At 51.9% G+C, this 21,702-nt stretch overlaps 1 protein-coding gene across 6 annotated transcripts in view; it reads right to left on the reverse strand.

Annotated features, from left to right (window-relative positions):
* The window catches only part of NDRG4 (NDRG family member 4), a 39,649-nt gene extending 35,201 nt beyond the window's left edge, over positions 1 to 4,448 (reverse strand). Inside the window, exon 1 of one of the 6 annotated variants that reach the window (XM_072826881.1) lies at positions 4,315 to 4,437. Coding sequence is in view for 4 of the 6 variants with exons in the window: in XM_072826877.1 (XP_072682978.1) it covers positions 3,729 to 3,765 (37 nt within the window). In the remaining 2 variants the exon portion in view is untranslated. Of the gene's footprint in view, positions 1 to 3,728; positions 3,876 to 4,314 lie in introns of those variants that run through there. The other 5 variants (XM_072826877.1, XM_072826880.1, XM_072826885.1 and 2 more) reach the window with 5 other exon arrangements.
* Positions 4,449 to 21,702: the final 17,254 nt, after the last annotated feature.

Below are 21,702 nucleotides of genomic sequence, written 5' to 3' on the forward strand. Positions count from 1 at the left end.
GCGGTTGGGCAGTGTACACATCCCCACACACCCCACCTTCACCTGGGGTCCTGGGCCTACCTGCTTGTCTCTCCCTCCTGCAGCTCAGGCCTCCTCACCCCTCTGCATGTCCCCCATACCCACATCACTGCCTGCCCCCCCCAGCCAGCAGTGAGGTTTGCTGAAATGGAGGAACTGGAGATGAGGTTTGGGGATCCTATTTTCAGCCTCCTGGATAAATCTGTGCTTTTCATTTACCCCCACATGTAAAAATGTGGGTCAACACACCTGCCAAGAATCCAACGCTATTTAAAGGTAGTCTATGAAATTGTGTGGGACTACATATTCCATGCATTAAAATGACACCATAATTCCAGACAGAACGGGCAAAAGTTTTGCTTTTTAATCACACATTGAGTGATTAAACTTTGGATATTTTAAAACATTTCCAGCATCCAATATCAAGGCTCCCAAGGGACCATACCAGAGCCCCAAATCTGCCATTCGAGAGCTCTCTCTCGGGATTCCAAACCACCTTGGAGACAGATCCTTTAATTACAAATGCACACAAGCCATCACCTTCCTATTTGGAGGTAGACTAATGTCCCACTTTCCCACATCACACTGAGAAATAAAAGCTACAAAAGGCACCAAGAGTCTGCCCTCTGAGGACCACAGCAAGCCTGTGTGTGGACACAGCAGTGTACTGGGCTCCTTCTCACAGTGCTAATGATGGAGGGCCCTTATTCCCATTTTCTGATCAGGAGACCAAGCCTCAGAGAAATTAAGAGTTTTTCTGAGGAGCTAAGAACAAGAGAGAAGACTCTGACATTACAACTTTTGATCACCAAATCTCTGCCCTCTCTACATTTCAAGATACTGAGGGTGCCTGGAAAATGCTGGCCACCATATGCATCAGTCACCCATGAGACTTCCTAGAATGGCCCTGACCACCCAATTCTCTCTGCAACAAAAAGACATGCTCAGGGTGGGCATGACAATTTATGGACATCCTCTGAATCCCACAGGTGAGGGGCAGATGTCAGAACTGTGACATCTGACCAGCAGGGCCCAACTCCAGACACCGTGCCCCAACGTGTCCGAGAGGATGGGAAGCTGAGGTCTCAGCAGAGTCCCCCAGAGGCACATCTCAGGGAGATCTGGATTGTGTGGAGAAGCCAGAAAAGGAAGTAAACCTCCTGGAAGAAGAGACCCCAGGACACTGAGGAGCGGGTCATGGACATCAGCCCCACAGCTGCTGCCATTTGCTGAGCACGAGCCGGACACTGTACTCAGCGTTCACGCTCTCACGGCTAACTGCTGAAGAAAACACAACCAGGTGGGTACCACGACGATCCCATTTTACAGATGGGAAAAAGAAATGCAAAGCAGCTCCAAGGCTGGCCAGAAGCCAGGCAGTCTGCACACGAGATGACTCAGGGCTCAGGGCTGAAGCTGGGCTCCACCTCTCTCCAGCTGTAGGAAGAAGTGATCTCACGGGGCAGGGGGCGTGGTAACAGAGGGGAGAATGCGAGAACTAGAACAGCTGGAGAAACAGATTCAGCAAACAGGTTTAATGAAACAACTCCCTACTGCTGCCATGGGGCGGGGGGAGTCACAGGCCTCTAAGAAGGTATCCTGGAGACACATGCGATGGGTGGGAGATGTGAGCCTGGACCGAGTGGACGATAATGGAGCGGTTGCTGTGTGCCGCCACAATCTTCGGGCAGGAGAAATGGGTCAACGTCTCACAGGTGCAGGTGAGCAGGAACAATGGGCAGGGGAGAGGGACAGATCCAAACCTCCTAGTGGCCAACCAGCCAGAGGAGGGGGGAGGTTCTCCATTATAGGACCAGCCAAGACCAAGGAACCAGAGGGAAGGTGAAGCCCAGAGGTGCCCACCGGGGCCAGGCCCCTCACCCGTGCGACCTCCGTAAGCCTCAGGCCAACTCTCAGAGGGAGGGGTCGACAGTTCCACCTCTAGGACAAGAAAACTGAAGCCTGAGAGCTTAAGCAAGCTTTCTGAAGTCACACAACTGGCCAACAGTGGGATGGGGATTTGAACCCCGGTCCGTAGGACAGGAATGAGTTGGAAGTATGGCTGCAAAGACCACGCACGAGGCAGAGACTGAAGGGACACACTGAATCCCGGGGCCTGGTGAGGAGTGCAAGGGGGTGGGAGACAGTGCCCAAGGGGCTCCCGTTCCAGGTTCCAGCCTACTGGGGGTCAGAGAGTCTGTCAGCATTGGGCAAGTCTGTCTGATGAGGGAGGAGAGGCCTTGACCCCTGTACTCAGGAGACAAAGGCACATCACACTGCACGAGGTAGGAGGGTAAAGCTGGGCCCCCACTGGAGCGTCCAGACCCGCCTCCCAAGAGCATTCTTCCTCCAGGCCCTTCTGGGACCAAAGAAGAGAAGGGGAGGATCCAGAAGTTCTGCCTTCCATGTAGGGCTCTAAACACCCGAGCGGTTGTAAAAACTTTTCCCTCAAGGGCACTGGCAAGTGCAGTGTCCTGCCGGCTGGCCTGCCTCAGGCTGGCCTGCCTCAAGCGAGCTCTACAAGGAAAAGCTGGCAAGGGACTGGAGGGCAGGTCAGCCCCGCTGCTCTTGGGCTCAGGTGCGGCACTGCTGAGCACCTGGCCAGATTTTCCCCCCGCTTCACAGCAGCCCCCCATCCCTTGTCCGTGAGTCTTTCATGAGCTGCAGGTGAGTTAGCTCTCTCACAGACCAAAACCTCAGCAGACCTCATTCCTCCAGCCCTTGCATCACTCCCAGGGCCCTTGTGTAAGCGGGTCCCCCCGCCCCCAGCCTGGAATGCCACCTCTCTCTCCAGTAATAGAAATCCTCTCTTAGGAAATCCTAGCGTTCCTTAGGATCCACTTCTAACATTGCTACATGCTCAAATCTCTCTGCTCCCCTCCAGTGCCCTCAGACTTCAATCTGTTTCCTGAGTCTACCCCCACCATGCTGTCCCCTTCCCTGTAACAGGGTTCTTGTGCTCTGTTCTCACACACCAGACAGTTAAGGTCCTGGGGGTCAGAAACCAAAGCCTTCCAGGTGCCAGAGGACATGCACGGGACTCCACATATCCACACAGTGCACACTGAGCACCTCCACCTGCCGTGGGGTTGTGGGTGGGGAATGATGGTGCTCCAGGGGGTTTCCCTTTCTAGCCCCTTCCTCATGAACCTCTCTGGGACCTCAGGGCTGGGGGAGCTTTCCCACCTTTCAGATGCCAGGTCCCCCATCCCTGCTCTGTTTCCTGCCTCCACTTCTGGGCATACTCAAGGATCCTCTGTAGATCTCCAGCCACAGCAACCTGGATGCGGTCTCCAGCAGGGGTGTCCCACTGCTTCTCCAGAGGGATCCCAAGGCTGAGGGTCCCATCTGGTTTCCCACTTCCCACACCACTTGGCCTCTACTCCCAGGAATAAACTTCTGCAAGGGAGAGGCGCTCAGTTGTCACAGGGAGCAGGAAATAAGAGGCCTATGGCCGGGCTCCTGTGCCGGCAGGGCCACACTGGGTGGAGGGCTCGGGCTGCTGGGGGACTCTGAGCGGACTGGAGCAGAGCCAGGCGGGCGCAGCCCCACGTCTCCTCCCGGCGCCGGGCTCGCACCAGCGGGCGTCCGCACCCTTTCCTCTGGTTCGACCCGAGCAGCCCCGAACCCCGAGCAGCGCGCCGGGCTCCCGCTCCAACTCGGGACGCCGCGGGAGGCGAGGGCCGCGCCCCGGGCCGGGCGGGCGGTACCTGTCAGCAGTTCGATCCTGTGTCCCAGCACCTTCATCCCTGCGCCGCGGCGGGGAGCGCGCTCGGCCCGGCCGGAGAGGAGTCGGGAGGCGAGGAGGGAAGCAGCTGCGGAGCCGGGAGCGAGGCGGGCGGAGCTGCCGGGAGCCTGGAGCGCTCTCGCCGCCCCCCTCGCCGCGCTCCCCCCTCCGAAACGAGTTAAAAAAAAATCCAACAATTGCACGACCGCGCACCCCTAAAAGGCGCGCGCCGCCACCTGGTCGGGGTGAACTCCGGGAGGCGGAGGGGGCCGCGGGGTGGATGCGGGGTCACTCCCGTCGGCGGCGGAGGGCGAGCGGGGGGGGGGCGTCGCGCTAACAAAGAGGCCCTGCCACCCGCGCCTCCCCCAGCGCGACACACGGGGGTCCCCGAGTCCGTCTGGAAAGGAGGGAGGGGGTGCCACCCTCGTAAGCAAAATGTGGCCCGCGCGAGGGGGCGCGTGGCTCGCGAGTCTCAGGTCTGCCGGGGTGTGGGGGGGGGTGGCCGCAGCCCCCGCGGGGGGAAAGGGGGCGGGAGGCGGGGAGACGGGCCGAGGGCGCCGCCGACTCACCGAGGGTGATGCGAGGAAGAGCGACGCGCAGGCGGGGAGCCGGGCCTGGGCGCGGCGGGTGCGGGTGCGGGCGCGGGTGCAGGCTCGGGTGCAGGCTCGGGTGCGGGTGCAGACGCGGGTGCAGGCTCGGGTGCGGGCCGCCGCGGCCGCGGGGGGGGGGGCGGAGCCGGGCTGGGGGCGGTGCGCCGCGGGGGCGTGCCCACGTGGGTGTGGCGGGCGTGGGCGCTCGGCAGGCAGCGGGGACCCCGCGCCCCAGGCCGCCCCGGCCCCCCCGGCCCCGGCCCCGGCCCCGGCCCCGGCCCCGGCTTCCTCCTCCTGGGGCGGCGGGAGCGCCCGAGCCCCGCGGAGTCCCCGGGCGGAGCCGCAGCCCCCCTCCTTCCGCGGGCGTCCGGGGAGGCGCCCCGCCGCTGGCCCCCGCCCGCCCCCCTGCCCCCGGCCGCGCGGCGTAGGACCCCCGCGGGGGGGGGGGCGGCCTCCGTCCCGGTCTTTGTTTAGGTTCCCGACGGGAGCCCCCTCCGCCGCTGCCGCTCGCGCCCCACCTGCCTGGCGCCTGGGAGCCCGGCGGGAAAAGCCCAGGGCGGTCGGAACGAACCAGCAGCTCAGGGGCCCTGGAGCCTCGTCCAGTTTTCAGAGCCCCGGGGTTTCCTTGGAGGGGCTCATAGGGGCGGGGGAGGGAGTGATGGTTTCCAGGCAAAGATGTTCTGGGGCCCCAGGGTCCCGCTCGGTGCCTCAGGGCTCCTGCTCTCCTCAGTTCACCCTTCATTGTCTGAGCAGGAAGGGGGAGGGAGGACTGGCCTAGCCTTGTCTTCCTCGGGCTCACTCTGGTCTGGCCCAGTTGCTCTCGCCTGTCACCCCAAAGGAGGCAGCGCTGAAGTCCCTAGATAGAGTCCTACTGTAGGGAGCAGGAAAATTTGATGACCTGAAAGAATTTACTTGGTCAAGACGCTCAACAACAGTGCTTCTGGAGACAGGAGTTTGTGGAGGCCCACCCAGTGATCTTGGCCACCCATCCGCCTCTCTCGGATCACACAGCCTATTCTGCGCAGAGTCAATGAGTTGGACCTGTCATCCGGAGGTCCAGGATGACATTGGGTGGGAGGTCAAGAAGATTTGCAGTACCTCCTCCCCTCTGTCCGGGCTGGCTTGTGTAAGGTCCTGGCTTTCCTTCAGCTCTGGGCTGTGGAGGAAGCTGCCATGACATTGAATTAACTGACTCATCTGTCTTGAAGATGCTGGTAAGATTTGGTGGCCTGAGATGGGGTACATGCTCCTGCTTGGAATACAGTATATTAACCACATAAAAGCCAGCAAGCTTGAGTTCGCCTTACAGCCCCCCAGGTCTCACCTTGGGGAAATCCCTGCCTCTCACTCTACACCTTTGTAAGAGGGCTGTGGAAGGTCGGTGGTGACAAAGTAAACCTGTGTGTCCAAGACATCCAGGAGACTATGGTTCTATATATGCCAGTCCTTAAGAGCACAGGCAGGTTCTATAATTTCCTGGCTGTGTAATGTCCAACAAGTTACTTACCGTCTCTGAGCCTTCATGCCATATTCTGAAATTGGAATGATGAACCTTCAGAGGGTTCTTATAAGAATTAAATGAGAGGACATAAAGAAAATTTTAGTGTAGGGTTCGTTGTGTGGTTTAAGTGTTCACTGAATAGTTGCTGTTGTTATTGATTAAATTGTTATGACTGTATTAGAGATTCAGGCTTCCCTGAGTTATACCTTTTTCTTTCTTTCTTTTTTTTTTTTTAAGATTTTATTTATTTATTCATGAGAGACACACAGAGGCAGAGACACAGGCAGAGGGAGAAGCAGGCTCCCTATGGGGAGCCCAATGCAGGACTCAATTCTAGGACCATGGGATCATAACCTGAGCTAAAGGCAGACACTCAACCACTCAGCTACCCAGGTGCCTGAGTTCCACCCTTTTCAATAAATTCAGACCTAGCCATCACAGAAAACTAATTGTTAATATTCTGGTAGCATAATTCATGAGGCCTAGGCTGTTCTGAATTCCTTGGGGGGGGAGGGGAATACAGGCCCCAGGAGGGTGTTAGGGCTGCCTAACAAAAGCTTTGACACTATGACATGTTTGTCTGTGCAGAATGGCGTCTATGAAGGCCTTGAAACGATGTGCACAATCCACAAGGCTCAGATAATTCACGAATCCCAAGCGAGCATTTAGGTGGGTCAGGTTGTAGGTTTGAACACTTAAAAGCAGACAATATAGATGAAGAAATGTAAGAACCCTCACCCCCAACCCCTGGGGAGTGGGGCTATTGCACCAAGCACAGGTGCTTAGAGAGGGGGTCCTGGCCCCTTCTGGAGGAGACAGGCCAGGAAAAGAGGAAGCCCTGCTGAGGCAGCAGAAGGGCCAGCTCTCAATCTCTTTTGCTCCCAGGCTCTCTTCCTCTTTAACACCTTGTGCAGGAGGCATGATGCTTGAGGACAGGCCAGATGGTGGGGCTTTGAACAGAGGAAAGCAGAGCAGGGTGGAGGGCCAAGCTGGTGGCTGGGACTGGGGACCTCTACATTGTGTCCCCTGGCCTCACTCCTAATTACCTGAAAAGTGCTGTGTAAGTCACTGCCTGTGCTGGACTTCCCCTTTGCCATCTGTAAAATGGGTAGGAGACCTGCCTGCACCTCTATTGGAGACAAGACACAGCATTTCTGAAGATCCCTTTGAGCCTTCATTTCCCCATCTGGAAATTCTGGATACGTAACTGTCTGGGCAGTTGCAGGAAATAGAGCCTGATGCTGGCTAGTTGAAGCAGAAAAATGCTTTGTTAAAAGGAGGGCAGGCCGCTCTTGCGATCTCAGGATCGAGGCCCAACACTGCAGTGTTAGTCTGCTGTCAAAACCGCCACTGCCATCCCCAGGCACAGATGCTGTGGCCAGTGCCACCCGTGGGCAAGGACACTGGACACTGCCGTCCAGCGGGACCATGGCTGCCTCTGAAGCCTGAGGTGGTACTGCTGCTGCTGCTGCGCCCTCGCTAGGAGGGACTCGGTGTGGCCCTGGCTTCCTCATGCTACTCGTTTCTCAATCACAGTCAAGCCTGGGCGTGTCTGATCCGAGGCACCCAGAGCAGGTCATCTGCCAAAGCTGCGAAGGAGGCTGGGAAAAGATGCTCTCAGACCCTCTAGGACGAGGGGGATCTGCCCTACAGGAGGGACAACTCAGATGCCTGTGGCCAAAAATGTGACAGCACCTACTTCCAACGATGGCGGACTTGTGAAGCCACTGTGAGTTTGACGGATGGCACACACCACATCTGGTCGCTGAGATTCATATCACGCTGCGAACCTACAGTGTCAACTGGTGGTGCTCCTCCATGGTTGAGTCTGATTTTTCAGCAGGTGAAAGACAAAAGGACCTTGAAAACACTATGGCTTGCTGCCCTTCCAGATACAGAGGCAGCTCTGGTCCTGTTGCCAGGAGGACAGGTGACTGGGTTTTTCCATTGTGGTGATGATTTGGGCTGAGTCACCATTCCTCTCCAGGCCCCTTGTGACCATGACTGGAGCAAGTAAGAAGAGCTAGCAGGTGGGATCGGAGGTGCAGATGAGCCCAGGGCCACAGAGGCTTGTTCTCTTAGCAGGGGAGGGTGATGCAGGAACTGCCCCCCACTCCCCACTGATACTCCCCACTCACTGATCGTGAGTCCAAGGGCCTCAGGAGGAGAAGAGTGGATCCCTTCTCTTTTATAGGATTGGTTGAGTGCCTCTTTGGTGCCAAGGCCTGTGCTGTGGGGTACATTAGAGAACCAGAGCTGACCAGGACATTGACCTTGCTAAAGTCTATGCACCTGATGGAGTGCCATCTTAGTGTCCCATAACCAGGTTAGCGTCCCATAATTTAGGTATGATGTCGACTCTGCTAAAATGCGTGATTGAGGTTACCATGCAGCATGGTGGGGTCCTGCAGGGCTCAGCAAGGGCTTCTTGGAGGAAGAGGCTTCAGAGACTGCAGAGATGGGGAAAGTGGGGATGGGGAGATGCCATCCATCCACCATCCCTTGGGTCACCCAGGCCTTTTGCAAAGCTCGGGGAGGCTCAGAGCTAGACACAAGGCAGCCCTGCCCCTGCCAGGAGCTCCTGAATGGAGGTGCAGGATGCTGGATGTGCGAGAGCAGAAGGTAAAGAAACTGGAACAAAGAAGTGGGTGAGAACGAGCATCTAGTCTCTGGAATTTCACCAGGCACCAGATTACCTGCTCCCTGCTCCTGGGCCACCCTGGGCCACTCACTGGTGGACGTGTTGTCTTCTTTCTCCCATGCATGCAAAGACCCTTCTCCTGCAGGTAGTCGCCCTTGTGCTCCGGGTGACTCCAGACACCTTACCATCTTACCCCCGCCACCCACCCCAGAGGAAGCAGAACCCTCCCCCAGCCCCGGAAATTTTAATAGACACATGAAGCCCCCCAAGTTTGTGCTGAGTCAAGACAAGGGGTGGATCTGGCAATATTTTAAAAAATTCTAATAGTGACATATATTCAATGCAGAAAATTTATAAGATGGAGAGGGAATTCCATTGCCATGATTCCACTGTCTAATGATAATCAGTGTTAACATGTTAACATTTCGGGAGTTATATCCTTCAGCAGTGTGTGTGTGTGTGTGTGTGTGTGTGTGTGTGTGTGTTCGTTTCCCCCCAAAGAATCATACTGCACGTATTATTTCCATGCTCATTTATTCCCTCTGGGGTATATCATGAACATTTACCTTGATAAAAGTTATTCTACAGTAACATCACAATAGCTGCATTGTCCTTCTTGTGTGGGAGCTTCATTCTTTTCTTGGCCACTGTCAATCGCCAGGCATTCAGGATATTTTTTCATTATTGGAAACAAAGTTGCAAGCAATCCACTCGAGACCGGCTTTGCCCACATCTCTTGGATGACCTCCTAAGGCCACTCTGCAGCAACCTTTTGCCTGGCTGCTTAGTCTCTTGACTTCTGCTAATGCCAGCCCATCTGTCTTCAGAAGGAGGCCCATGGATGCTTAGAATCCCTGATTGTTTTCACACCTATGCAGGTTCTTGGGGGGAATTCTGGGGAAGGAGTGAACTAGTTGTCAGCCCTCACCTTCCTGATTGTACCAATGCCATTTTAAAACCTGAGGCTTTGGGGGATCCCTGGGTGGCTCAGTGGTAAACTACCAGCGCTAAAGCGCTGCCTTTGGCCCAGGGTGTGACCCTGAAGACCCCGGATTGAGTCCTGCGTCGGGCTCCCGGCATGGAGCCTGCTTCTCCCTCTGCTTGTGTTTCTCTCTCTCTCTGTCTATCATGAATAAATAAATCTTTAAAAAGTTGAAATCATCCTTAAAAAAATAAATAAAACCTGAGGCTTTGATCTTGTACTTACTTGTAAGATGTTACCAGTGGGAACACAAAGTGAAGGGTACATAGGACCCTATCCCCTCTCTCTCTCTCTCTTTTTTTTTTTTTAAGATTTTATTTATTTGAGAGTGAGAGAGCACAGCAGAAGGAGCAGCAGAGGGAAAGGGAGAAACAGGCTCTTTACTGAGCAGGGAGCCCATTTTGGGGCTTGATCCCAGAACCCTGACATCATGAACTGAGCCAAAGGCAGAGGCTTAGCTGGCTGAGCCACCCAGGTGCCCCACACATAGGACCTTTTGCAACTTCCTGTACTTTTTTGCAACTTCCTATAAATCTATAATCATTTCAAATAGCAAGTTTTAAAAAAGACAAACTGAGGCAGGACTGGGGGTAAGCTATTTGGCTCCAGTCTCAGGAACTAATGTTTTTATGTCCATACTTTGTCACAAGGACCAGAGTTAAGTTTGGGTTAATTGAGCTTGCCTCAGTTTCCCCTGAAGGGTAGGAATCATTCTAGGAGGAGGCAGACCTGCTGAGGGGGGGTGGTGCTCCAGGCTGTCCTCTGTCCTAACTCTCCTGCTGGCCCTGAGCAAGTACTCCCCGCCTCAGGAGAGGAGGGGACCCAAGAGCTGAACAGCCTCCCTGTGGTTGGGCTCCAGCAAGTTCCCAGGTAGAGGAGAGTCTGGCAGGAAGCAGACAAAAGCTGAGGTTCTCTCTCTTGGAGAAGAGCAAAGCCATTTTTCTTCACAAAGAGGACACACATGTCTGGAGGAGCCTCTGTCTGAAAGTTCTGGGGAGAAGCAACCCCTTTTCTGCAATGTGCTTGACTGGGCTCAGGCCTGAGTTACACCGGGTGCGTGCTGCTGGTACACCTGGGGACTACTTGGCCTTGTGGCTGGACTGCCCCGGGACGGGGGCTCCCTCCCCTCTCCAGACCACAGCAGGCTCCGCAGAGTCCTCCGGAGTATCACCTGATACTAGAAACTGAAGAAACCAAGGAAGTGACGAATGATGCCATGTCATGGGCCCCCAAGTCTACCTTTGTGCTCAGTGATTTGCTAGGAGAACTCACAGGGCTCAAAAAAGTAGGCGCCTGAGTGGCTCAGGGGTTGAGCATGCCTTTGGCTCAGGGTGTGATCCCTGAGGCCTGGGATCGAGTCCTGCATCAGGTTCCCTGTGGGGAGCCTGCATCTCCCTCTGCCTATGTCTCTGCCTCTCTCTGTGTGTCTCTCATGAATAAATAAAATCTTAATAGCTTTTGTGAGTTCTTTTCTTTTTGTATCATTCACAGTTACCATGGATTTTAATTGAAAGATATGGAGTTAAATCAGTGAAGAGAAAAGGTGCATGAGCAGTGTCCAGGATCCACCAGGCACAAGCTTCCAGGACCTCCCACTCCCTGCCAGTGGAGTCACATGGGGACAGACTTACTTCTTCTGGCACCAATGTACAAGAACATGTGCCAAGTGTCAGCCAGACATGCTTGCCTGAGCCTTGGTGTCCAGGTATTGGGCTTGGTCACATGAGAACGCAGCTTCAACATGATTGACCTTAGCCACTCAGTGTCCAGGCCCAAGAAGTCAGTGATACAGCATGGCCTGGGCCTTAAATGCTCCCAAACATGCATTCTCCTTAAGTCACATTGTTACTGCAAACCATGTGGGCTAACTAATACTGTGTGGCCCAAGGCTCCAGACATACAGAAGCTGCTATTAGGCAGGATATTCCAGAGCCTCAGAGGTTATCTCTCCGGAGCTGTCAAGGGCCAGCCAGTCCTTTCTTTGGAATGTGCAGGATCTGAGCAACCCAAGCTTAGTAGGCTAGACCCTTACTAAGAGTCTAACTTGGGTCAGACCCTTACCACATGGGCGCCAGTCATTTATTCTGCCAAATGGAAACCCAAACTGCCCTCCATTATCTACATGATTTTATAAAAGAAAGGAAGTTTAACTCTAGGAAGGTACGCTGAATATCATGATGTGATATGGGTCAGTGCTCCCCAAGAGAAAACAGTTGGCCCAATTTTGCTTGCTTTGAGGATGAGGTAGGGGGCCAGGAGCCAGCCATCTAACAGGAAGCCTCCATGTGTGTTTTCCCTTTTGATCTATTCAGCTTTGTGCCCAGGTAAGGAACAGATGAGCTGAGATGCTCCCTCTGGCTCCTGCACAGCTCCTGAGAAACGCCTGGCCCTGCTGAGGGTGGGAGGGCACAGTCTGGGACCCTTGTATAAGTGTCCAAGCCCATGCATCCCTTTTGCTCGTGGGGCTTGCTGCTGTTGCAGTTTATCCTGGGAAAGAGAGGAATGTGTTCTTTTTAGCAAATGCCCCGCCCCCTGCCCTGGCCTTCACCTGGGGCTCTGGCCTCCCTAAGTCGAATCAAGGGTAGACCAACTATTCTTCCAAGGCTCCGCCTCATCCCGTTTTCCTGTGTGCAGGCCCCATGCATGGGGCTGAGCCATCAGGGCTGAGGCTGCTGGCCTGTGTGGTCCTCCTAATGTGGAGTCAGACAGCCCTTGGTTCCAGCATCTACTACCTGCGTGACCTTAGGCAAGTCTTCTCGTTTATCACATGGGTCTATGATAAAGCCATGAAGAGTTAAACGCTGTAACTGAAGAGGCCTCAGCCCGGGGCCTGGCACCTTGTCAAGGCCCATTGGTTAGTGGCTGATAGGATGATGAGTCTTGTGGCTCCAGGCACAAAGTGTGGGGCCAGTGAGGATTCTTGTGATGAGTAAAGTAGGTACAGTGACATATCCAATCACCCTAGAGCTGGATGCTGAGAAATCAGGGGACCCCTATGGCTTCTGGATTTCTGGGGAGGAAGCACAACTCATATACACACATAGCATGAAGAGACCTGGTGTGGTTTCAGGGTCTCATGAAGATTGAGAGGCCTGTTCACCACAGGGTCTTTGCACATGCATTCTCTCTGCCTGGGACCCTTCCTTTTACTTTTGACACTGCCCCTGGCTAATCCTGCTTATCCCTGGGGTGTCAATTTAGATCTCACCTAACTCCCTGATTCCCTGATTCCCCTCTTCGTGCTTAATAATAATATACCAGGATTAATACTCTACCGTTCATTAAGCCCTTACTGTGTGTCAGGCATAGAGCCACTTTATTTTTCTGACAGACCAGATTCAGCGTGTTCAGGGTGGTATGGCCAGACTATTTTTCTGATCTTACAGATAAAGAAGCAGGTATAGAGAAGTGAAGTAAATGGCTCGACCACCTGAGCCAAAGGCAGACAATCGACTGAGCCACCCAGGTGGCCACTAATCAGGTGATTTCAACATAGAAAGGTTGTCCTGTATTTTCTGAGTGGTCCCAATGTAATTGCAAGGGTCCTTAAAAATGGGGGAGAGGCAGGAGAGAGCCAGGGACGGCACTGGGAGAAGGATGTGGCTTGCCAGCACTGCTGCCTTGAAGATGAGGGAAGGCCACCAGCCAAGGAAAGCAGTCTCTAGAAGCTGGAGAAAGCAAGGAAGTGGATTCTCCCCTAGAGCTTCCAAAAACAATGCAGCCCACAGATATCTTGAATTTGGTCCAGTGAGACACATTTCAGATTTTGGACCTGGAGATCTGTAAGAAAATACATCTGTGTGGCTCTAAGTCTCGTTCTCGGTCACCATCAAAACCCAGGCCAGTCCCTCCTGATGCCAAAGATGACACCTGGTGGTCACTTATTCCATGACCATCGAATTGAATTGGATTATGACTGTAAGCACCCCACTTCCTCTCAGAAAAGACACATAAAAGGGCTTTTTAAATATTTTGGGTTTATTACAGTAGAGGCCTAATGGGGAGGTCTCAAGCCTTAAGATGGGTTAGAGTTTGAGCCTGAGACAAAGCCGTTGGCTCAGCAGACTGGGTTGGGCGGGGCCACAGGGAAGACATGAGCTGCCTTCTAGGGGAACAGAGCCACTGGCTAGCAAGGAAGCACTGATGCTAGGCAGGGAGAGTTAGCATCCTGGAGCACCCACAGCCTTAGGCCTAAGGGTGCCATCTCTGGGCACTGCACCTGCTGCCTCCATAGTCATCAGGGACATCACATTCTGCAGGGAAGCATCCTAAGCGCGCCCCCCCACCCCCCACAGCAGCTCAACTTCCCTGTCTCAGTCATCTCTAGTTGCTCTAACAAAAACTAAAGGCTGAGGTGTCTTTTCTGTAGTTCTGGAGGCTGGAGGTCTGAGACCTGGGTGCCAGCATGGTCAGGGGCTGGTAAAGGTCCTTTCAGAGTTGCAGACAGCCGTTTCCTCCCATGGTGGGGAGCGGAGAGAGCCCTCTGGAGTCTCTTCTATAAGGTGATTAACCCCCTTAGGAGGATTCCACCTTCACAACCTTGTTGCCTCCCAAAGGCCCCACCTCCTAATACCATCCATCACCTTGGGGGTTAGGATTTCAGTATATGAATTTGGGGAGGGAACACACAACCAGTCCCTAACAAGCTCTGGCATGCAAGTACCATGGTAGTGCCAATTGGCCAGAGGAGAGAACAGCCAGCTCTTGTATAGTTCACTGTGTCGGGCACTGTTCCAAATGCTAAGCATCCTTAACCCCTTCCAGTTCTCCTCAAAACTCCATGGGGCAGGTGCTATCATTATGTCCATTTTACAGATTAGGAAACAGAGGCCTAGAAAGGTAAAGTCACTTGTCCGCTCACATAGCCCATGGTTGAGAGTGAATGAAGGCAGTGGGGCTTCAGAGTTTCTGTTTTTACCCACTGTGATCTCCTGCCTTTCTAGATGGCATAGTGGCCACAATAGCAGGAACACTACACAGACCTTTCTGTTCACACACCCTCTCTCATTATCCTTGAGGTGGCCAGTCATTATGAGTAGGGCCCCTGCCTTACATCGTGGGAAACAGCTCAGGAGAGGGAGGCACCCAGCCATTCGAGGCAAGGGTGGGATTCCTGCCCCTGGCTCCTGGCTCCAAGTCCAGAGTCTCTCTCTTCTATCAGCTCTCCTCTGCCTTACTGTGATGCATTATTTATGACCCATTACTCACCTCCTGCAGGCGCCCAGATGCTGCCTGCCACAGTCGTGACCTCGCTGTGTCCCCTGGAAAGGACCAAGGGCAACTCCTTGCCCTCATCCTCCCTCTCTTCTCTCCCTTCCCCCCATGCAGCTTCTTTGGGTCTCAGCAGGATCCTGGTGTCTGGCACAGCCTGTCCCCTCTTCCCACCCACGAGAACCACCTTGTGAGCAGTTTCCTCTTTGCCAAGCCAGCCGACACTTTCAGCAAGCTCCCAGCTCTCTGAGCAAAGCAGTAGCAGCAGCAAAGTCCAAACTCACCATCCCCCCCACCCGACATGGCCAGCACATGCAAGTGGGTGGTTGGTATGTGTTCGTGTGCGTGTGCGTGTGCGTGTGCGTGTGTGTGTGTGTGTGTGTGTGTGGTGGTGGGGAAAGAGATAAAGTACTAACAGCTGGACACCTCTGACATACCTCTTCTGGGTCTTGCACCAGAGAGCCCAATGAGAAAGGATGATTTTCTTCTCCCTTCTTTACTGGGGGCACTGGGAAGAGGTGTTCAGGTGGAGGGTTAGGGTTGGGGCAAGACACCCTAAAACTGCTGGACCCCACAGTTCGGAGCTGTGTGACATTGAACAAGTTGCTTCCTCTCTCTGCACATTATTTTCCTCCTCATTAACTACATCACTGGATCTTTACAGGACTAACAGAATGTGTAAAGCAATCAGCAAAAAGCCTAAGGCCAGTAAATGCTGATAAATGTCTCTGGACAATGCACCATATCCTGCCTCCCTGTAGGCAAGGCAGGATGAGTTTGGATCACGGGCTCTTGGGAGAAAGGGCCCCTGGAGGAAAGGAGAAGCAAAGGGTTCCACAGACCAAACTGGCTGGTATCTAGACAGTAGCAGGGTCAACTTCCCCTCAGTTTTCATGTCTATAAAATGGGTAATAACTGAATTTAGCAGTTGCTTAACATCACCATGGAATTCTGGAAAAGGAATTAACACATAAAACCAGAGAGCAGGCATCTCTGTCTTTCTCCTCCCCATTTTATTCTTTTATAAAGATTTTTTAAAAAAAGTAATCTCTACACCCAACGTGGGGCTCAAACTCACAACCCCAAGATCAAGAGTTGCATGCTCTTCTGACTGAGCCAGCCAGGTGCCCCTCTCCTTCCCACTTTTAAACTCAAAACTCTCAGGTCCTGAGAGCAATGAGACAGCTGGGGTATCTGTGTGGTCAATCCAGTGAGCCCCAAGTGCCAGCATCCCCATCATTGCATCGGTACTTGGTGCAGCCAGCTCTGCGTACCTAGACACCTAAACACCTCCTGGTCCACAGGGCTGCTTATTCCAGATATGAGAGATTGACGGCGATGTTGTTTGCTATGTATCCCTCCCCCCCATCCTGCTGCCCTTACCCCCCTCCTCAGGTGAGTGTTAAGTTTCTACCTCTGTTGACCTCAGGCTTGGCTGTGATTTGCTTTGGCCAATGCAATGCCAGCAGAGGCCACACATGTACTTTTGAGATTGGGTTGGCTCTTGCTCTCTCCTGCCTGTTGACTTGTAAAGGACACACAATGTGTAGCCACTGCCTATATGACCTGGGCCACAGAATAAGATGCAGGGAGTGTGGCCTGGCAAGGCCCTAGGGACTGAAGCAGAGCTGTACCAGCCCATCTACAGACCCCCTAAGCAAACCAAAGCAAACCAAACCAAAACACAAACACTCATGAACGTAAGCCCCTGAATTTTGGAGATGGTTGTTATCCAGCAGCACTACAGCAATAGCTGACTAGTTCACTGGGATCAATCTATTTTCTCAGAGGCTCCTGAGGTTAGCTCTGCCTGTTTTATTTTATTTATTTATTTTATTTTTTACTCTGCCTGTTTTAAATCTCACTGAGTGGTTTCTTGCCTCTAGTGAATCAGCAAGAGTCTTATGTTAAAGTTCCAAGTCATTTTGGTGACCTTCACAGTGCTCAGTCCCTCCCTTCTCCAGAATCAGCTGTGAGCCTCCTGGATGCACGCCTGTTCTTGTTCCTTCTTATTCATCATAGGAGCAACCACAGTCATCACCTGCAAGCCTTGAGTGTAGGCCACAGACTGCTAATTCATCTGAAATGTTCTATATGTTTGTCACCACTATCCTACGAAGTAGGAATCTAGATGATTCCTGTCTTATACATGGGAAAGCCAAGGCGTGGGGAAGTTAGGAAACTTGCTGGCAATCTTAGCGCCGGTAAGTGGTAAAGCAGAGGCTGGCCCAGATCTCCCACCTTGTGTTCTTAAGCATTTTTCTGAGGTGCCTTCTGGTGCCAGTAGAAATGCCTGCTTTTCTAGGACCACCGCTCCCCAAGCGCCTTCCACACAGCCCTTTGCCAGGGCCACCTTCCAGTTTCTAGTCCTGTAGCTACCTCCCACCTGCAGCGAATGTACTCAGTTCCTGCCGCCAGGAGTTAATTATTTCCAAAAAGACATTTGGAAACTCAGCTGTGTCATGTCTAATGTGTTCCCGTGTGCTAATTAATAATTCTGTTTTTCAAATATGAGTGTGCTTTAAAAATTTGTTCACTGGGCTGTCATTTTATTACCCTCCAGATATTTTCCCAATGTTGCTATTTTTCCTTTGAACCCATGCTCACACAAGCCCTGTAGATTTCAGAGCTGGGACTTGCGTTTTGTGACCAGAAAGTCTGTTCACCAAGGGCCAGAGCTCAGCTGTCTGGGTGCCCAGGCTCAGCAACCAGACAGGACAGTCTGAAATCAAAAAATAAAAAGTACCGGATCATTTTTAAAAGAGGCAGCTTGGGTTCTTACTGGTGCATTTGGTTCACCAAATGCTAACAGTGGTTAATTTGGGGTGGTGGATTTTTTTTTTTAAGATTTTATTTATTTTAGAGAGAACGCACGAGCCAAGGAGAAGTGCAGAGGGGGAATGAGAGCGAGAGAATCTCCCCAGACATTGTGCTGAACGCAGAGCCCTATGTGGATCTTGATCTCATGACCCTGAGATGGGGCTCTGAGCTGGAACCAAGAGTCAGGTACTCAACCAACTGAGCCACCTGGGCACCCCTGAGTGGCAGATTTTAAGGGAGTTTTTGTTTCTTTATGTGTCTCTGATTTTTTTTCTTAATGTGTCTCTTGTTTTACTTCCCATGATTTTTACATAAGAGGATGTACATTCCAATAATAAAACAATAATAAAGTTACTATCATTAAAAATAATGTGCATTATCAGATCCTGAAGGGATCTGATCCTTCAGGCAGACCATCACAGCAAGTCTGGCTTTTATGAATTTGTGAAATAAACTTTTATAAACTTGTTAAATGAACTTTTATGAACTTGTTAAAGCCAGTCAGAGAAGCAGAAAGTGAGCAGAACTCTGCTTAAAAAGAGAAAACAATGGGGTGCTTGGGTGGCTCAACTGGTTAAGCATCTGTCTTCAGCACAGGTCATCATCCCAGGGTCCTGGGATCCAGCCCCATGTTGATCCACTGAGTGGGGAGTCTGCTTCTTCCTCTAACCCTCCCCCTGCTTGGGATCTCACTCTCTCTCATACTCTCTCAAATAAATTAAATTTAAAATATTTTTTTAAAAAAGAGAGAAAACAAGATCCAGGCTATTATGTTCACTAAATAATTTTTATATTTTTCTCTTTTTCAAAAAGATTTTATTTATTTATGAGAGAGATTCACAGAGAAAGAGGCAGAGACACAGGCAGAGGGAGAAACAGCTAAACTGCTGAGCCACCTGGGCTGCCCAGTGTTTATTCCTCTTAAGAATTAACTAGATCTGGGGATTCCTGGATGGCTCAGTGGTTTAGCACCTGCCTTCGGCCCAGGGTGTGATCCTGGAGTCCTGGGATCAAGTCCCACATCGAGCTCCCTGTATGGAGCCTGCTTCTCCCTCTGCCTCTCTCTCTCTCTCATATGAATAAATAAATTTTAAAAAATTAACTAGATCTATCTATCCATCCTTCTATCCATCCATGTTCTTTTTTTGTCTTTCAAGGTAAACTGTGGGCAGCAGTGTGATTCCATTAACACTTCAGCATACACGCATTAATTAAACTTCAACCTTTTCTGTTTTTTTTTTCTTTTAATGTAAACTTTATAGTGACATGCAAAAATCTTAAGCACATGTTTGTTGAATTTTGACAGATGCATACACTGGGGTAACCCAAATTGCTGTCAAAATATGAGATGTTATCGTCACCTAGACAATCCCTTCATGTCCAGCCTCAGGCAATCCTAGTCTCCACCTCCCAGAGACAACCACTGTTCTGATTTTTCCCCACCGTAAATTAGTTTAGTTGAGGCTTCTCAACCTCAGAGCCATTGAGATTTTGGTCCAAGTAACTCATTGTTCTTGGAGGTTGTCCTGTGCATTATCCAGCCGCTCCTAGACCTTAATGTCATTGGAATATATCCTCTTTCATTTGGCTTCTTCCATTTAACATGATATTTATGAGATTCATCCATATTGTTCTGTGTATCATTGTTTGTGCCTCTTTTACTGTGGAGCGGAATTTCATTGTCTGGCTACCCCACACTTGATCCACTCTCCTGTTGATGGACACCTGGGCCATTTCCAGTGTTGGGGTTATTATGAAGAAAGCTGCTATAAATATTCTTGTGCAACTTTTTTGGTTGTATATGTTTTCATTTCTCTTGGCTAATTACTAAGAGGAATTGCTGAGTCACAGAGTAGGTATATAATTAGATTTTTAAGGATCATCATCATTTTGTTTTCCTAAGTGGTTGAACCATTTTATATTCCCACAGACAAGTTATCAGAGTTGTACCAGCTCCACATCCTTGCCAACGTTTGGTCTTGTCAGTCTTGAATTTTAGCTTTTCTGGCGAGGGTTAGCTTTTCACGGTGGTTTGAATGTGCATTATCCTGATGAATAATGATGCTAAGCACTTGTACTGTTGGCCATGTGTGTATCCTCTTTTGCAAATGCTCTGTTCACATCTTTTGCTTGTTTCACATTGAATCATCTACCTGGCTAGGACTCAGTTATAGCACTATTCCTGCGTGCTAGGAGCTGGCCTGGGGCTGAGCTCCTGAGGGCATCATAGCATCCTGGTGAACCCAGCGCACCCTGGGCTAGGGGGTGGGGCTTTGCTCTGCCTCCCCTCCAGCAAACCCCACCCCCCAAGTGTGCCTCCCTGGAGAGCAGTGAGCAGTCCCCTGTGCCACCTTCATGTGCCTTTGTTATGGGCTGTATTGTGTTCTCTAAATTCATATGTTAAAGTCCCCAGGACTTCAGAAGTGTTTTTAAAGAAGTGATTAAGTTAAGATGGCATCATTAGAGTGGGTTGTAATCCTCTAAGGTGGGTGTCCTTATAGAGGACACGTGGATGCAGACAGAGAGATGATGTGAGGACACAGGGAGAAGGAGGCCATCTACAAGCCAAGGGGAGAGGGCTCAGGAGAGACAAAACCTGCAGATACCTTGATCTTGGGCTTCTGGCCTCCAGGACTGTGAAAACATAAATCCCTTTTGTGGGATTTATTCACCCCCCCCAACCCCCCCAACCCCCACCCCCCACCCCCCACCCTCGGTCTGTGATACTTGTTTGAGCAGCTCTAGCTTCTGCATACGGCCTCACTGGAGAACAGCGAGCCTCTGCTAGCGTCCACCCTGGCAGGCGCTGGTCTCGGGGCGCTCACCTTGTTGACAGAATCAGGATTCCCTCCTCAAACAAGCGTATGGCTGAACAATGATCCTTCTTATTTTATGATTGAACCTCTGATCCATCCGTTCTGCTTTCTACATCCCTCCAGGTTTGAGCCTTATCCAGGGGCAGAGGGCTTCTTCCATCTCTCATCTCCCAGCCCCCGGGTGGCTTTGCCTCAGGACACTCCCTGGCAGGTCCCTGGTGTTCTGGTTCCACTTCCCTGTCAGGGAGGTAGGATTAATCACAGAGCCAACCTGGAAGGTGGTAGGGAGGCCTGATGAGGTGAGGCTGGGCGACTCAGTACTGGCTCACAGTACGCAACAGTGTTTGGCCTGTTTACTGCCAGTGGCCCCTCCTTGGGGAGGGACTGCAGCCTGGGTGGGGTTACTGTCCTCAGCTTTCACTGGACAAGTGAGGAAACCCATAGTCTGAGAACCCGAGGGACTTGGGGCTGAACTTCAAAGTTTAGAGGAAAACAGTCTTTAAAAAGCTGTATTGTATCATCCCACAAACTCTCCTTGCTCCCTAGAATACCACGGAAAAAATAAGCCTGGAAGAGACGTTGAGGTGTGACTCCTTACACGAAAGAAACCAAGCCAGAATCAGAGGCACGGTTTCCTGCAGCAAGAGGAGAGTCCCCTGGGCAGCCCCGGTGGCTCAGCGGTTTAGCGCCGCCTTCAGCCCAGGGCGTGACCCTGGAGACCCTGGATCGAGTCCCACGTCCGGCTCCCTGCATGGAGCCTGCTTCTCCCTCTGCCTGTGTCTCTGCCTCTCTCTCTCTGTGTGTGTGTCTCTCATTAATAAATAAATAAAATTAAAAGAAAAACGTCCCCATGAATGAGAAAGTCCCAAGGGGGGCCAGGGGAGCAGACAGGGACAGGGGCAAACCATGGCTGGTGGCCGGTGGCCTCTTGCAACTCAGAGATGTGCTTATTTATGCAGTGTTTACTTTATAAAAAATCTTTGCAAACATTTAAAAATCAGGGATTCTCTCTCTCCTCTCTCTCTCTCTCTCTCTCTCTCTCTCACACACACACACACACACACACACACACACACACACACACAGTCTAGGTATCAGGCATCTCCTGAAGGCTCAGAAGATCAGGTCATACCGGCCACTGGCTGGGGCATGAGTCCCACAGTCCCACCCTGCCATCCTTCTCACTTGGCTCATTTCACTCACCAATGTCTCCTGCTTGCCCCTCAAAGGCACTGTTTGGGATCTCTGACTCTCAAGTGTTAATGCTGCCTTTTACAGTGGGGAGTTTTCTCAGGATTCTCCATCTGGCAGCCTTGGGTCAAATTCAGGGGGCCTATGAATTTGGGTGGCTGTATTAACTACGTATTCCTGATGTTTTAACCTCTGGGGACTTGCC

Source organism: Canis lupus, chromosome 5 (genome assembly GCF_048164855.1).
Source record: "Canis lupus baileyi chromosome 5, mCanLup2.hap1, whole genome shotgun sequence".
Taxonomy (NCBI): domain Eukaryota; kingdom Metazoa; phylum Chordata; class Mammalia; order Carnivora; family Canidae; genus Canis; species Canis lupus.